The following is an 18,673-nucleotide window of genomic DNA, read 5'->3' on the forward strand; positions in this document are numbered from 1 at the left end:
ACATTACACGCGCTCGTGAGGCGTGGTTCAGGAACTCGCCCATTACAGCAGAGCATTTTAGTTGGTGGTGAGAGCGCGGGGGCACATTCAACATCCATTTCGCTTGTCTTTTTCATCTGCTGCATACATAGATACATCAGTGTTCGTTTTGAGACCAAAGGCAAGTTGAGCAACATGAATCCGTTGTGTAGCAGATGTGACAAGGTTGTGTACCCTACGGAAAAAGTCAATTGTCTGGACAAGGTGAGTGATGCTTACAATGCCTTATTAGTACCAAATCGTCAGACATGTTTTGCTAAAGATTTGCAACATACTGTAACACAAAACATTTCAGAGTCATGATTTTTTTTGTCTTCAATTAAACATTTAAATATTATAAACCCATAGGCTACAGTTCCTTACATACCTTCAATAATTCATGAACATAACACATATGCAATGCACACTACATTATCATCAAATTAAGGCGTTTACAGACACTAAACTGTTGGGTTTTATATCTGTTTTCTCTCTCGCTCTCATTGAACACTGGAGTTGGAGTCTCTTTTCAACTTCCTGTAGTAGACACATTCCTATGAACGAAACTTATGTACCAAGATTTTATTTAACTTAAGCTGTTATTTTAATAGTGTAGGGAATACACCATTTACTTGCATTAGACGTTTGTTTTATTACATGATGCAGGATCCTGATTGAATACTATAATTGTTCTTAACTGTTTTAGAAAAATGTGGGCGTAGCCGTTTTTCTGTTGCAGTTTACAGTCAGTGTGGCTGGTTTAATTGTCCATAAATTAATTTAAAAGAATTCATAAAAAATTTAATGTTTAATGTATTACAACTGTTAAAGCATATATTAATACGGGATCTCCTTCAAACAGGATAAGAAGCTTTTAAAATCCCTCTGTCATGTTTTTTATTTTTCCTTTATTTTTTTTTAACTGGTGAATGATCCATGTTATCACAGTATTTACAATAATCTACTTGATTTAACCCATAAAACATGCTTTCATTGGTGAAACTAAATTATTCAGCAGGTACATTTATTCAGATTAAAGGTGCTGTAAACACTTTTCAAAAACTTTTTTTTACTCTCCGAAAGATATGAATGAAATAAGTGTCCTGAGGTCTCACCTGCCTCTGTAACAGCACTAGACTCCGTAAACAGCAAACAAAAATGTGTCTGCTGGCTTTTGCCTTTTAATCGTTTTGTGTGTTCTCTTCGTCTTGAAGTTGTAGCAAATTATTGAGGCTTAATGTCATTTTTATTCTGTGTGGTTCTTAACAGTTGTCAGTTGAGGGCGCTGTTTTGCTGCTGTTGTTTTTGACAACCGCTTGTACTCCGTTTCCAACTCAATAAAGCTCATTTAGTATCTTTGGAGTGCCGGTTCAAGTATCCATAACTACAGGGCAGAGATCTCCAATTGGGGCAGAATCTCAAAAGGAGGGTGGAGTTAATCAATAAGAGGGTGGGTATACTCATAGGGGGTTGTGCCAACTCCAAAAGGGGACGTCACTTCCAATCACTAGGGTTAGGTGCTCCCTATATCTTTGCTGTTGGTTTGAAGCTCCTGCCCCTTTTTGGAGCTTTGCCTCCAGCTATATACTTTTCGCGGGCTTTGGAAAGATGGGGCGTGGCTAATCCACTTATGGAAATTTCAGAATGGCTAAAATCACTTGCAGTACCTTTAATTTAGATGTTACCATGTGAAGCACATTTTTAAGTTACCTCACAAATTCTTTTTACAGTGTACGCTGAAGAAAATAATAACCTAAAATGTGCTTCATATGGTAACATCTAATGGAACTGGTGTTATTTAATCAAAATGTTATTTAACATCACAGAATCAACCTGAATGAATTGGGTTACACCAACAAAACTAGCCTAATTTTAAGAGTTCAGGTAGAAATCGCTTCTATAGCTTCTATAACAATAGCAGGTTACCACTTTTTTACACTGTAGTAACTGTTGTATTTTGGTGAAAAGTAGGGTTACCATGGTACATTTTTGTATGGGTGATAGGACTGATTAGTCCGCTCTGTTACAAGGTGTCAGTTATGACAATTTATGGCCCTCTGCCACATTTCTTGTGGCAAACTTTACGTTTTAACAAGGGTTTCTCGTTATTTTGCCACTGGACTGGCCTTTATGCTTTGTTTTACTGTGACGGCCTATAGCTATTTTTTATATTTTGTGGTTTGACAGCACATCCTTTCCAGATGTTACCTGTGGGCTTTGACATGTTTCGTGCATTTAATTGCTGTCTGTTATTTTGTGGTTGTCTATTTTTGAGAGGAAAATAGTGTCAGGACACGTTTGCTGACTTTGTGTGGTCGAAATGGGCATTTTCATATTCCTATAACCAGTGTTGAGAGGGTTACTTTTGAAATGTATTCCACTACAGATTACAGAATACATGCTGTAAAATGTAATTTGTAACGTATTTCGTTAGATTACTCAAAGTCAGTAACGTATTCTAAATACTTTGGATTAGTGTTGTCAAAAACACCGGTACTAAGTCGGTACTCAAACAAAATATTATTTACGATACCAGAATTTCTGAAGGTACCGAGGCAGAGGCGATAACTTTTGAACGCTCACAATAAGCAAAAGATGACGACAAGCTGCTGCGGAGCCTCAACTGAATCATATCGAAATGAAAAGTGGAAAAAGCCAGGTCATTTGAGAATGATGAAAAGGGAAACATCACAGATCAGCAAAAACCTATTTGCTTTCGCAATTTTCTGACGATATGAGGGAACACATCAAACTCAATAAAGACAGACACCCGGCCGGATTTATACAAGCAAATAAAACAGGTGAGTTTAAAAGCATATTATCATTTGCATTAGGGCTGAAACGTTTAGTCGACATTATCGACATCGTCGAAAATACAAAATTGATGAGAAAAATGTTCGTTGTCGAATAGCCGTTTGATCTCATTTAACGTAACATGAAATAACATTAAACTGTAACGATATCACGTGAGCAGCAGTTCACGCCTGATGGAGGAAGAATTACACAGATCAGTCCAGATGCACTCTAAACATTCACAGTTTATTTTATGTAGATCCCAAAGTATTAGGGAATGATTAAAAAAAAAAAGTAGCCTACATTCAAAAGCATGTAGGCCTACCGTTGTGGAATAAGCGGAGGCGGAGCTCTTTAAAGGAAACATCCCTGCGTAACATCTTAAATGCAGTAAAATTGCTTTATTAAAGTTAAAATAATACAGAAGCAGGTCATGTTAATAGCTATAAACTCAGAAACTGGCATTTCTCTGTGTGGTCGGTGCCTCTTCTATGAGTTGCGCGAATGTCCCGATCTCAGGGGGAGAGATTGAAACTGCACCCGGCTGAGAGAGACTCTGCCTCGGTCGCTCATCCCTCGAGCGTGCACGCATGCAGCTAGATTAGAACGCGATGGCTCGCGACTTAATCATAATGTCACTATGCATTTCTTATAATGAAGAAAATTGGCAATATGCAGCTTTATTAATAAGAGAGCACTTATTGCACATTAGTTTTTAAATTGTTTTTTATTAATTCTATTGTAGGCCTATGCTTGTTTATTTACGCTTTTTTTTTAGTACTTGGTAAAAACTTAAATTAAAAGTTGAAGCAAATCTTATATAAGTGTTCAAAAATACTTTAAACATACATTGTTCAGTTTTGTTATAATTAAAAAATAATATATTTAAATTAAAGTGTTGCTCAATGGCATATTTCTGTTCTTAGTCATGCTGCTAATGTTTTGTAGACTTTGTTAATAAAATAGTGTTGTTTAGTAACCTGTTTTTGTGTTTTGCTTTGGTACCGAAAATGGTATCGAGTACCGTGAAATTTCACTGGTATTAGTACCGACTACTGAAATTTTGGTACCATGACAACACTACTTTGGATTACTTCTTCAGCACTGGTAGATTTTTTTTCACTTGTTTTGACTAAAAACTGCCAGTGCAGTAAGACAAAATACATGTTAAAAATACATTCTCTGAAAAACCAAAATATCTTATGCAGTGTTGTTTCTTAAACAAGATAAATCAAATTTGATCTTTTGGGTTTTTTGATATTTTTACAGGAAAACAATACAAAAAATATTACCAAGAATATTATTTTTGCCCTAATATCAAAGGTCTTAGAAAAATGAAATCATGATCCAACATGAATTTTCTTGAAATATATGATCGTGCCTGGTAACATGTGCATGTAAAATGGCTAGAAATTTACACAGGGTTTATTTCTATTTCTTCTGCTCCAAACTGAATTCAAACGTACTTCTCTGTCTGCTCGTATGAATGTAACGCATCATAAGAAAGTGTTTCACTGCTGTTCAAATGCACTTTAGATCACATCATTTATAGGTATAAATGTTTTCCATCTGAAAGGACTAAATATTAAATGAATCAAATGACAATAAAATGCAAAGTAATCTCTTTAGTAATCAAAATACATTTTTAATGTAACCGTATTCTAATTACCAATTATTTAAACTAACTAGTGGAATACAGTTACTTATATTTTGTATTTTAAAAACGTAATCCTGTTACATTTATTCTGTTACTCCTCAGCTCTATGTCAGATAACAGCTACTTGTAGATTCTTTAGAAATTTGATGTCATATTTACATGCAGCCATTCTGATGACAAATTTATCTAGTAAAGTAATTATAATGTAGAGCAGTGTTATAAACTGTGTCAAGGTTGTGTATCATCGTAGAGTGAAAGCAAGCACTACATTCCCCAGAACTGTTGATTGAGTGGGAAGTTCATTGAGTCAGTAACGGATGAATTGTTGGTTTGCTTGAATGTTCTCATGCTGTCATTGCAGATTTCATCGACATGGCCTTCTGATACTGATTAGATTTTTCTTATTGGTCCCATTTGAGATGTGTCTGTATCAACATTTGTGTTTGTCAGGCAGATGGGTGGGTTTGTGAAGGGGGAGGCCGTGGGCTGATGTTTTACCATCAGCTGCTGAAGGTCCTAAGTCCCGAACATATGAAACGCAATAAAATCAGAAAGAAATTGAATAATTAACAGATAATGAAGTCAGGTGATCAGAAAATAAACGAAAGTGAAGGGGAACTGTGTCATTCTAGAATAAAATCTAGTGCAGCCTGGGCAGCATTTCCCAACAGCATCATAAGCCTAGGTAGATCATAGAAACCATTGGCGCCAATGGTCTGTACGATCAACTTAAGCTTGCAATGCTTTTGGGAAATGCAGCCCAGGCCGATACATCAGCCATCCTTCACTCTAGATATCGGCATCGGTCATTGAAAACCCCATATAGGTTGACCACTAATATTTACTATTATCCCTCTTATTACAAAGATAATTACCAAAGAATTAAAGAAATTGGCATGAAATGTTGATTTGAGTAGAAAATATCTTATTATGTAAGAAGAACGAGGATGTGGAGTGTTAGGAGAGAATTGAAATAAGCACAGAGCTCCAACACCCAGGGAAAAAGGTGGCTAATTATAAAGTTTAGCAGTCATTATACAAAAATATTTGACCACAGCATGCTGCAATTGACAGTATCAAGTATTCCAGAGAGCCATGCAATAAAGTGATGCTATGTATGATCTGTCTAATAGGCCTCGAAAGATTCAGTGACAGATTGTTGCCATTCATATAGAATTCCTTGAAATTTAGAAAGTCTTAGTCAGAACAGTTCTTGCCAGTTCCAAATAAGAACTTTGTTGAATTGCAATACACATTACGAAAGAAATGAGGAAACAAATTGCCTAATGACCAGCAGAGTCAAAGTCACTTGTGCATGGCATTCTCTACGTAGTTACGGCATGTGGTCTTTGTGAATGCAGAGCCAACAATGCCATCTCATTGGGAGTGCAAAGCATCGCTGATGTACTCTGTGGACCTTTGCAGATCTTCCAATTTTGTGTTTATCTATAGGCCCAATTCATCTGCAGTGTCCTGGATTCTGGAAAGCTCTGTAGACCTACTTCACTTGCTGTTTTTAATAACCATGGCTCTTTTGTTCTAGCTTACTGCTATTGTATGTGATTCTCAGTGATGACTGGATGCTCTTTTGCTTCCTATTTTTCCATTGTACAAAAAACAGCCCTAATGTGAAAGAACTTAATATCCCAACTAAAAGTCTTTGAGGAGTATCTGAATGCTTATTTTAGGTCATCGAGTGTTTGAAAATACAGCAAAGGCAGTTAGATATCTCTGAACATTTGCCTGTTAAACAGATAAGCAAACTAGGAGGTCAAAGGTTATCTTATTGAGGTAAGCTATTCAGGTATTGTTGACTGCAGCGGCCACAGTTTGAATATTTGGGTTGGTGGAATTTGTTAAGCAACAATACACAACATAACCATCTTAAGGCCGAAACATACTTCACACAAGTACGCAGATGCGAGCACTTGACCAATGCATGACCAACGTGTGGTCCCGTTGTACATATATTTACGTGCACTCTTGCATTGCTCTGGTGGTTACAAACCTCAGACCACAACGGGGCAATAGATTTTTTTTAGACGTGACCATGAAACTGAAAGTGATAGATAAGTCGATAGTTGAGGAGTGGGGAGACACACTGAGAAAAAACAAGTTTGTTTAAATGGACTGGGGACAAAGAGATATCTCTTTGAAACCAGTGGAGTCTCTTAGGTTGTCAGAAGAGACCACCTGCGATATGTTTTCTATGTTGGTTCCAGCCTTCTCAGCATTCTAGTTATACTAAATACATTTTCCTTTACTATTCTGTTGTATTTTCTTTGACAGTATTGGCACAAAGGATGTTTCAGCTGCGAGGTCTGCAAAATGACTCTGAATATGAAGAACTACAAAGGCTTTGACAAGAAACCTTACTGCAGCCAGTAAGTTTTTGTTTTTGTTTTTTCCTTTCCTTTTGTCCTGCTTTTCTTAAAGGGATAGAGCACCACCCAAAAATGAAAATTGTCATCATCTCATTCTACTCTACTCATAATCAACTAGATTTGAGATATAGAATGTACTGGCAAGATTTTCAGTGAATAAAAACAAAAATTTGACTCTCACAAAGCTATCGTATGGCTTCAGAAGACCTGACATATATCTTTCATCTTCATATATCTTATATTATTTTCTGTTCTTATTAGAGCTTGAAAGTTGCTGTCTACTTTTGATGCATGGAAAAGAGCAGCCTGGATATTCTGCAAAATATTTCCTTTTGTGTTCCATGGAAGATAAATTTTATACTGGTGAGGGTGAGAAATGATGACAGAATTTTCATTTTTGTGCAACTTAAAGGATTTTTTTTATACTTTGTCCCTGGTTCTCCAAGTCCAAATGTTTAGTCATGCCTAAGAATAATTTTTAGACTAATTTCATTTTTAAGCTTCTGTGTTATAACTTTTTTTGGCCACAATGGAAAAAATAAATCTTCCTGACATTGAAATGTTTCAAGGGATAGTTCACCCAAAAATGAAATTCTCATGAATTACTTACCCAAATGCCATCGCAGATGTGTATGACTTTCTTTCTTCTGCAGAACACAAACAACATTTGTTAGAAAAATATCTCAGCTCTGCAAATCCATTCCATGCAAGTGAATGGTGACAGAACTTTGAATCTCCAAAAAGCACATAAAGGCAGCATAAATTATATCCATAAGATTCCACTGGTTTAATCAATGTCTTATGAAGATATATCATAGGTATTGGTGAGAAACGGATCAATATTTAAGTCCTTTTTTACTATAAATGTCCACTTTCACTTTAACTCTCCTCTCTTTAGAGTTCTTCTTTTGTTTTTGGTGATTTGAACTAAGTATTGGTAATAATGGTAATTAAACTAGTGGGTTGCGGCCCAAAAGTGGGTCGCAGGTCTATTCGGACTGGGTCACTGACAGCAGGGAAAGAACAATGCTGTGGTTCTCCCATTGAAGAATTTTTGGCGGCCGCCCAAGTGATAGAGATTATTAATTGATAATATCATATTTAATGAAGAGATTATTTAATGATAATCTTGCATTCAGTTAAAGGTTTCTCATCTGCACTGCAATTTATTTTATTTTGCGATACAAAATTGTTTCAGGACTATACATGAGTAAAAGTAACTGTTATATTTTGACAAAATGTTCTAGTTTCACATGAAATAATCTAAAGGTAGAATCTATTAGACCTCATTTTATATCAACAGTGGCAGTTATAGTTAAAGTTTCAAGATGTGTTTCAGCTAGCATTTATTTTCATCAATATATAATTTTTTATTATTACTATTATTTAAGACTAGCTACACTGACCAAACCATGGTAATGAGGAGCCTTTCCACCTGTGTAATTCTGTTTGAATTATGTTTGAAATTAGGAAACGAAAGTGATAATAATTGGCTTCAAGCATATTAAAAAAATATGATCTTACATTTTTAAAGGGGGGGGGGGGGGGACTTCCTGTAGCTTATGTTGTTGAAATCAATAGCAAAAATAATGTCTTTGATGCATGCCCTTGTACTTAGTTACGTTTTTACTATGGTGGGTTGCCACTTGATTTATGTCAAATCTGAATCCCGAAGCAAAACCAGTTGAGAACCACTGGATTAAACCATTGGAGTCTTATGGATTACTTTTAAGCTGTCTTTATGTGATTTTTGGAGCTTCAAAGTTCTGGTCCCTAATTCACTTGAATTGTAATGACCTGCAGAGCTGAGATACTCTCCTAAAAATCTTCTTTTGTGTCCAGCAGAAGAAAGTCACACATATTTGGGATGGCATGAGGGTCATGGAATGATTAAAGAATTTTCATTTTTGGGTGAACTTTTCCAATCAGATGAATGCAGAAATTGTCTCACCCGTAAGACTTACATTCACAATCATGTGATATTTTTAACTGTATCACTTTCTCCTGACAAATATTTGAAGTTCTGTTTGGTAAGACCACACCTGTTTTTCAATGACCCCATACTTTATTTTGAGGAGGTATCTTGTAAGAGGTTTTTGTTCAGTTAGGGAAGCAAGAATTCTTGTGCAGGTTCTGCCAAACCAACCTTTTTTTTCTTCGACTTCTTCTTTTTTTCAAACTGGCAATGAATGTACAAACAAATTCTTTATACTCTGTCTTTTAGCCTGCTGTCTGAACATTACTATCATATGGAAGTGCCAAAAGCTAGCATTAAATAATCTTCCACAACAATACATTTGACTTCATTGTGACTGTTTGCACAGGTCAGTTGAGTTCAATAAAGCTTCTTTTGTGGATTAATGGTTATACTCTGGTCTTGTCTTAGAGACAATAACAAATGTTTCATATGTTTCAAACACAGCACAGTCATGTACAGTAAGTAGGCTCATTGTTTCTTGTGACATACCAAAATACCAATGTTTGGCACATAGGCTTTATTAAGAAGTTGGTTTCTTCTCTGTAGTTACTTTACAGACCTGTGACTCATGCTTCCATGCTGAGTTTAAAGGCATAGTTCACATAAAATGTAAAATTCTGTCATCGTTTACTCATTTTGTTGTTCAAACCATGTCTTTTGTTCTTCTGTGGAATACAAGATTAGATGTTAGACAGAATGTTAACCTCAGTCACCATTCACTTTCATTATATGGAAAAAAACATGTGAATGCTGACCCAGGCCAACATTCTGACAACATCTCCTTTTGTGTTCCACGAAAGAAAATAGTAATTTGGTTTTAGAATAGCATGAGGGTGAGAACATTATGACAGAATATTCATTTTTGGAAATGGCTACAGGAAGTTTTGTTCTCAATCACTTCATTACACTGGGCTTTATTTAGACAAGGCTGATGTTCAATCTGACCTCATTTTCAACTGATCCATTTTTGGATTTGTCTTCACAATGTATAAAAGCCGAGTAGATACAGATAGTGTTTTAAAACATAATTCTTGCAGCCACTGCATTTTCACAAAGAGGATCTTCAGGTCAATTCACGTTTTTTCTCGTTATGTGCACCCATCTTCTGTTGCTCGCTTGGGGAATTTCTGACTGAAACCGTTCCTGGGAAATGGTGACCTTCTCTTTATTGTGGTTTTGTGAATACAACTCTTGTCCTGTTTTATGAAGGGCTGCTCTTTTGAATGTGTCCTTGTGCCCATTATGTTGTTTGTTTACATATGTAAACGTCAGTAACTGGCTTGTAAACGCCAAACCTTGACTGTAGACGTTTTAATACGCATCACAGATGTACAATGTCCTGACATGGATATTAGCATGGAAATTTCCTAAATGAAGTGTGTTTTAGTTACATTTTTTTTGTTTTTTAGGGTCCTTAGTTTTATGCACTTTAAAAAGCACTTTATATAAAAAAAACACATTCCCCTACCAGTTTGCCCTCCAGTTTAACTAATAATGGCCATTGAGAAGCATTTTTATAGTGTTACCACAGTTCTTTCACAATCTCGACTGCTAAGCTTGTCTAAGATGTGACATCTTCCCTCCAGACAAAATGTTACTCAGTGCACCTACAGTCCAAATATTATGACCCACCCTTTCCTCTGAGATGACTAGAGATACATTCTTTTAGATTTACAACCAAATAAGGGTATTTTTACAGTTTATCTGACACATTGGCATGTTTGATCACTGACACCTGACCTGTGTTGGACACTTACTCCACAGGCGATGTACTTCTTAAAGGAAGCTGATGTTGGGTAATGCCTTTTGAGTCTAATGATTAGATTTAGTTAGATTGAGATGGGTCTACTCACACATGTAGAAAACTGACAAAATGTCCTTGTGCGGATGTGAAGACTCATGAATGGGCCAATTTTAACGTCTTCATTAAACTAGAAGTGCCAAAAACTGTATTTTATGGTTAAGATTAGACTTCAGTAACTGGTTTTAAAAAGTCTTTGTTTGATTGCAATAATGTCAAGCTTGAACAGGCACACACACACACACACACACACAAAACCACAGTATAAGTATTGACTCAATCGCTTGATTAGTTTAAACCAGTGTTCTCACATGCTGTAATGGCATAGATCCCAGTGGATTAGTGCTTAACAGTTAGCTCATAATATTGTTTGTTTTGTTTTGTGTGTGTTAGTTGTTTGAAAGTATCCATAAGCGTATGCATCTCCATATGAGCATGTATGCCTTTCAGGTAAGGATAGAGTTATATTGTACTTAGAATAACTGCATTTAATATAAAACTACAAATGAGAACCTTTTAAAATGTAGTTGAAAACATGTCAATTTTGTAAACTGCACCATTTTTAGCTGGATTGTTTATTGGTCCAACGAGCCCAATCCAAATCCAAAACTGTGTTAGTTATGGTCATTACGTCAAGCTCCAAAAATGTCATAAAAAGCCATAAAAGCACAATTAAAGTAGTCCGTATGACTCGTGCATTTTATTTAAAGTTTCTTGAAGATATGTTATTGCTTTGTGAATCTCAAAAGGCTGAGTAAATAAATATATACTCTCCATACACAGACCACTTCAGTAAATGATTGCTGCTCTTTTGTGTCATACACACAAACATAGCATCATACAATCAACATAGCATCATGTTCTCACCCTCATGCCATCCTAAGTATGACTTATTTCTGCTGAATACAAAGGATTTTAAAAGAATAGCTCAGCTCTGTAGGTTCATACAAATCAAATGAATGGTGGCCAGAACTTTGAAGGTCCAAAAAGCAGATAAATGCAACGTAAAATAATCCTGTGGTTAAATTCAGAACTTCAGTAATGATATGATAGGTGTGGGTGAGAAACCGATAAATATGTAAGTCCTTTTATTATTTTACTATAAATGTCATATTTCACTTCTTTTGTTTTTGTAAAATTGAAGAATTTGTATTCTTTGTGCATATCACCATCTGCTGGGAAGGGAGGAATATATATATATATATAGTAGAAATGTAATCTTTGTGTCCATGTTGTTTTTTTATGAATTTTTGAAAAGCATTTTATAACCTTTTTCTTCCAAAAAAAAAAATGATTTAATGACTTGAAAATGTCAGGTGGTGTCATTTGAGTATACACAACTTGATTTAAAAAAAAAATCAATCAAACTGATTTAAAAAAAAAAATATCTAAAATATCTAAATTTGAGTCAAATATATCATGACGTTTTGTTGTGGATATTCCTTTTGATGTGTGTGTGTGTGTGTGTGTGTGTGTGTATGTGTATGTATATGTGTGTGTATATATATATATATATATATATATATATATATATATATATATATATTATATTTTATTATTATTTTTATTTTTTTATTATCCAGACGGTTACACACTTTGACTTTAAGCTTCAGAGAAATATAAAAATGGCTTTTAACTTATAAATTAATAGCATGTTTATCATGTTAGATGTTCAAAAAATTATTTTGTGTGAATCTTTAATTACTTAACATATCTGGAAACAAAATGAACATCACGTCATCTACCCTATTTACTATGGTGCTGAATCTTTTTCTCTATTCATATACCATAGAACTTTTGAGGTACTTGTAACTCAAAGAATATATTACCATACATGTAAAAAAAATAAGTGTGTGTGTGTGTGTGTATGTATGTGTATATATATATATATATATATATATATATTAGTATGACAATGGTAATACAATAGTACTTTTGGTTTGTGTCATGTAGTCTGTATTTTAGAAGTGTATTTTATCTAAAAAAAAAAAAAAACAACTGTAAAAATAATGTCTTTGTATTTTCAGACATTACCCTAAAACGTCCTTCACCATCGTGGCTGATACACCAGAGAACCTTCGACTCAAGCAGCAGAGCAAAATGCAGAGTCAAGTAAGTATCCTGTTCAAAAACCTCAGCTACATTTTATCCTTCCTTCTCCTATGTCTCTTCTTATTCCCAATGCTCCTCTCATTCTTCCGCTCTTGGCTCACTTTCACATTTAACCACTGGGAAACTGGCTGTGGATCAGATGAACTCATTATTTACAATACATTCCAAGCCTAACAAAAAAGTGAGGAGTAAATCGTGCATTGAGTCCTTCTAAATAATGTGGTTTGGATTTGGTTGCTTCCAGCTATCTGATCTTTTGACCATTTAATTCCATTAGTAGCTGAGTTTTCACAAAGAGTCTTACTATCTTCCAAAACATGCCCCCTCTCTCTTTGAGTTGTTCTGTTTAAGGTCATCACAAACATGGAAACTGCATTTTTTTTTTTTATTAAAAAGGTAGCTGACAAATTCTGAACCACACTTGTGCAAAACCGGTCATTACAAACTAGCACAAGAGTGGTATTGTTTTAATGTTGCACATTTTATTTTGTTTTAATTCTATTACATCAGAGCTGTGAAACACCACACAGATTAAAAATAATAATATTTAAAACCGGTTTCCTGAACACTTCCCCTGTCCTCAAAACAGATTTTCCAGCCCCAAACCTAGGCTTTGGTTGAGCCAATTTTGCTGTGTCGGGCTGGATGGGATGTTGAAACAAACAGAGCGATATTTTGATGGTGCCACAGACCCACATTGTTTTGACTTTATAGTTGAATCAGCATATTAGTTTGGTTAGTTGGGACTGGTGAAAGGATTTTAACATTTTTAAAATATTTAACTCCCCTTTAATATTCTCATAACAAATCTATGTAACATATGCATAAAAGGTCAGTACCACAGTCGTTCACAGCCTTGTAAGGTTACACTCACCATGTAGCTATCATCAGCACCATCTGTTCTCTCTCTCTCACTCACTCACTCACTCACTCACTTTCTACTTCCGATGTTTGCCTTTTCATGAATCTTTATTCTCTCACCTCTCCCTCCCTTCTAATCTCACTTCTCATTGTATCTCACTACTTCACCATTCTCTTTCCTGTCACATGCTTTCTCTCTCTTTTCAAGAGGTTTTTTTTTATTGTATTGGGCTTCCCAAGCAGCAGTATAATTGCTATGGTATGGAGATTATTTTAATTTATTTATTTTTCATATAGACGTTATGTATTACAGTCTCTCCTGTATCCTGATATATTATTTTGTTAATGGGATAGTTCATCCAAAAATGAAAATCTAGTCATCATTTTCTTTCTTCCATGGAACACATAAGACATTTTGAAGAACGTTGAGCTGCTGATTTAATAAGTTTGCATCAACCTTCACGGTCTCTCTGCTATGGTGATCAGCTGTGTCTGTCAGTCCCTCGATATCGCCTGAAAACTTGATGATAGAAATGATAGAGCTTTTGCGGTGGCAGCCCCTAGACTTTGGAATGAGCTTCCATTAGTCATTAAATCATCTCTGTCTCTAGTGTCTTTGCAGGGGGGCCTTAAAAACGTATTTATTTTCCCTAGCTTTTAATTAATTGCATTATAAATGGTAATAGGTCAATTTATCTTATCCTGTCTTGGTTGGTTTTAAATGCTTGTTGCATTTTTAAGCTGTATGTATGTGATTTTTATTTTTTGTAACTCCATATACAGCACTTTGGTACCCAGTGCGGTTTTTGAAAGTGCTCTATAGATAAAATTGAATTGAATACAATGAAAGTGAATGGTGACTTAAGTTGAAAGTCTCTAAAATTCTGCCTGACATCACCTTTTGTGTTCCATGGAAGAAAGAGAGTCATAAGGTTTTGGAATGACATGGTAGTGAGTAAATAAGGACAGACATTTTTCATGTTTGGGTGAAATATCCCTTTAAGATATATTTATGTTCTTAAAGAGGGAACGTGGTGCAATGAATGTGGATTAAGGTCAGGGGACCCCTGAGTGACAATTAAGAATGGCAATCCAGATTATATTTCTGCTGGAGGGGAGATATTTATTTTTACAAGATTTAAACATGGGATAACCTGCCATGCTTGCCTTCTATCCCAGAGGCATGATGCAAAAAGATAATTCAACTGCTGTATGCAAATACATGTCTTGAAGAAGATTAAGGGATTATTTCATATATATTTTAATCAAGTTCTCCTTTATCTTTTCAGATATAATAGTTCAATGTACTACGAAAACATACAGTAACTTTCAGAACTCAAGTCCAAAAAAAACCTATAATTGACAACTTAGGCCTGGTGTACACCACACGGCTTGCAGAGTGCGCCCTGCAACTCATAGTTCTGTTTTTGGGCATGCACGACCATTCGTCCCAGACTTAGGCCATTAGTACACTTCTATTAAGATGCGTTTTAGGCGATCCGATCACAAATGTACAAGTGAGACATCACCGTTACATCCGGTCATCTCTTTTGACCATCTTTGTTTAGATTTCGAGGAATCGAGGAGAGATTCTCTGATTTTATTAGGACATGCATTATTCATTACATCTGCGTTTTACTAAATAATAATAAAGTGCAAAAAGGTAAAAGATGACAAAGTGATAAAAATCAGCACACAGTTTCTCTTAAGTAATTGCAAACATGATGTTTAGGGCAGAATTCAGAGTTTTTTTTAGTGCAGTACCTGTAATTGAGCTTCTAATATGCATGCTGCTCATATCTGTGTCCGTATTGTGCATGTTCATGCATTTGCTTTTTTTGATTGTATGCTTATTTCCTTTTTAAATCTGCTCTTAATTGGCGAAAAACCATCCTTTATAGCTGCCTTTAGCGTCATTCTATTTCAAATGGATCGCCCAAAGTGCATCTTAATATTTAGATAACAATAGTCATTCACAAACTCAAACCATTTATTTTTGATAATGTGTCAACAATGTGCCCATTTTTACGCATATTTGCGCTAATTAGCAAAAGATAAATAATAAAAACCACTGACAATAATGAAGACAGCTGGTAGAGAGATGTGGATTATGCTTTTATTTTATTATAATTTTTTGTCTCCTGCTACACAAATCTTGCTCTCCTCTTTCAACAAACGTGATAGATTGGCTTGTGCCAATTTTGCTATTTGTAAATGGAAATATTTAAGAAAAAGTAAAAAAAAAAAAAACAGTGGGGAGGAAGATATGGATACCACTCAATATGAATAAAATACCTTTAAATGATATTCACTGAATTAAAGGGAAAAATACTTTTTATTAAGTTTAATTCAGTAAAGAAAATCACTGTAAAAAAAGTGTTTTTGTCTGGTTTTCCATTTAAAATTGTCTAAACATCCTTAATTATAAATTAATATAAATAAATTACTTAAGAAGCAACATATAAGATATTAGACTTGCTTTAAGAGAATCTTAAAAATACAGTAAGTGTATTTTGTATATAAGTGTATTTTTTCACTTGGTTCTACTTCTGCAAATGCAGTAAAGACAAAATGTACTTGTATTCAAGATCTATTCTCTAAAAGCAAGTATAAATATCTTATCTGCTGCTTCTCAGGTGAATGCATATTTTTGTTTTTTTTTAAGGATTTTTAGATATTTTAAAATATTTGTATTTTTAATATTTAACATTCTCAGATAACAATTTTTTCTTCTGCAGTATAGCTTCTAATATAAATGTACATTGTTTTAAATTAGTTTTAGATATTTTTATTGGAAAATAAGCCAAAACATATCATAAACTTATTTTGTTTGCTGTGTATAATGAGGTGAAGACTTCCTCTCTCACCTTTCTGTTCTTCAATCCATCTTTAACTCACAAAAAAGAACTCTCTTCTTAATAAAGCTGCGTATTGCCAATTTTCTTCATGATTAGAAATGCCCAGGGACATATTGAATCATATTATATGTCACGAGCCATCACGTTATAATCTAGCTGCATCGATGGACGAGCGTCCCTGCGACGCTCGATCAGCCGGGTGCAGTTTCAGTGTCTCCCACTTATATCAGGAAATTTGCGCAACTCATCGAAGAGGCACTGACCGCACAGAGAAATTCCAGTTTTGGAGTTTGTAGTTAATTACATGATCTGCTTCCGTATTATTTGAAATTTAATGAAGCTATAACGCATTAAACTGCATTTAAGATGTAACACTGGGGTGTATCCTTTAAAGAGCTCCGACTCCACTTATTCCACAACGAGAGTGCTTCTGTGTTGACTTATGTTACGTAAAATGAGATCAAACGACTATTCTACAATGAAAATTTTTGGCGACAATTTTGTGTCGTCGATAATGTCGACTAATCGTTTCAGCCCTAGACTATTCTAGGCATGTTGCAGTAGTGCGCACACAACAAGATCATTAGTCGTGAGATCTGAGACTTCTCGTCACAGACCATTCGCAGACTCAAAATATCAGAGGAGATGAGCTTGAGTCGTGCGGTGTACACTAGGCTTTAGTTGGAAAAACGAATGCCTCGCTCGCATAATATTTACATATGACATGTTCACACATCAACTACACCCGAAGTTATGATAAAGAGTCAAATATGAGTATAGTCCACCAAACCTTGTGCTTTCCCTGGCTTTGCACCTGCTGCTCTGATCCCAGTGTTCAGTCAAAGTGGCTGAAGATTCAACATGATCACACAGGAAATCGACATGCTGATTACGAATGTTCACGTACCCTGAAATCAACCCCATTCAGCCATATTACAGAATGAATGGCTACTTCCCATCAGACATTTTTGCATCAATTCGGAATTATTTACTATGCCTTGTTGCATTACTGTGCAACCTCATTGACTTTTTCCACTGAAATTGCGCTGGTTCTCATGCCAGAGCATGTACTAGGCTGGTTCTTGACTGGGGTAATCTGGAGCCTATCGCAAAATGGCTGTTTTTTTTTTTTCACACATTGACATAACTGGTTACATGGCTATGTGGTAGTTTTACGTGACTATCTAAACTGATTACCATAGATGACATCGATGTTCAAGATGACAGGTAACGTAATTACATTATTTGGATTAACCTTTTAATGTGGTTTGACTAGCTAAACATTATAAACCAGGGATTAAAAACAGTTCCTGGAATGAAAACGAACAAAAGATTTTTAGGTGATTTTCAATTGTTCCAGAGTAAAAACATAATTTTTTAATGCTGGTAAATGGTTGTAAATGGTTCATTTTGTTCAGATAATATTTCATTGGTTTATTGCAGTAAATTTTTGGAACTACACCATTTCATGTTGCCTGAAAAAATTACAAATGTGCTTTGATCCTGAATGAATCTGCTGTATCACACATTTCTTTGCCTTATCGCCCATTGTGATTGTTGCATTCTTTGAATGAAGACCTTTTTAACAACCGTATAATTACAACATACAGTACACATGCACAGTTAATCCAGATAAAAGGAAAACATTATTAGAGGTAAAAAGTAAATTTCTCAGTTGTTTCCAAGTCTTCACTGAATTATTGTTAGATATGATTCATTAATACAGATTTGATGCTTATGGGTTTTGACTCCGAAGCAGATCTGTAAATAAAATTCTACTTAAATTGTAAATTTACTACTTGCTATGATTTGTATGTCTCATTACAAGAAAACTGCTTATTTTGGTGAGGCAAGTTGCTTAACTTGAGCTTGATTTTCCAGACCAGGTCGCCTGTTTCTCTTGTGAGATCTGGCAACACTGTGATTGGTATTTCAACCACCTCTTGCACAGAGTACTGTCACTTTAAAAAGAACGTTATTAATTGTTCTTTTATTTTGTTCTAACCTTTAATGAAAAAATTTACGTTTTTGCTCAACTGAACAAACTGAAATGAAAAAAACATAAAAATTTTTGTCCCTGCTATAAAATGTAACAGTGGAAACGTAATTCACATTGGTGTAACAGATGGTTATATTTGGATTTTTTCCATAGCATATAATATTATGTTGGCATCTTGATTGAGAATTCCACCAGTTTACTTAACAGATAGC

General features: G+C 35.0%; 1 protein-coding gene across 1 annotated transcript in view; it reads left to right on the plus strand.

The window, feature by feature from the left end:
* Positions 1–18,673, plus strand: part of LOC127626528 (LIM and SH3 domain protein 1-like) — a 27,966-nt gene continuing 9,293 nt past the window's right edge. The window contains exons 1-3 of the mRNA XM_052102389.1: positions 1–243; positions 6,758–6,852; positions 12,659–12,743. Coding sequence (XP_051958349.1) covers positions 175–243; positions 6,758–6,852; positions 12,659–12,743 — 249 coding nt within the window. The 5' untranslated portion in view covers positions 1–174. The remainder of the gene's footprint in view (positions 244–6,757; positions 6,853–12,658; positions 12,744–18,673) is intronic.

Source organism: Xyrauchen texanus, chromosome 33 (genome assembly GCF_025860055.1).
Source record: "Xyrauchen texanus isolate HMW12.3.18 chromosome 33, RBS_HiC_50CHRs, whole genome shotgun sequence".
Classification (NCBI taxonomy): domain Eukaryota; kingdom Metazoa; phylum Chordata; class Actinopteri; order Cypriniformes; family Catostomidae; genus Xyrauchen; species Xyrauchen texanus.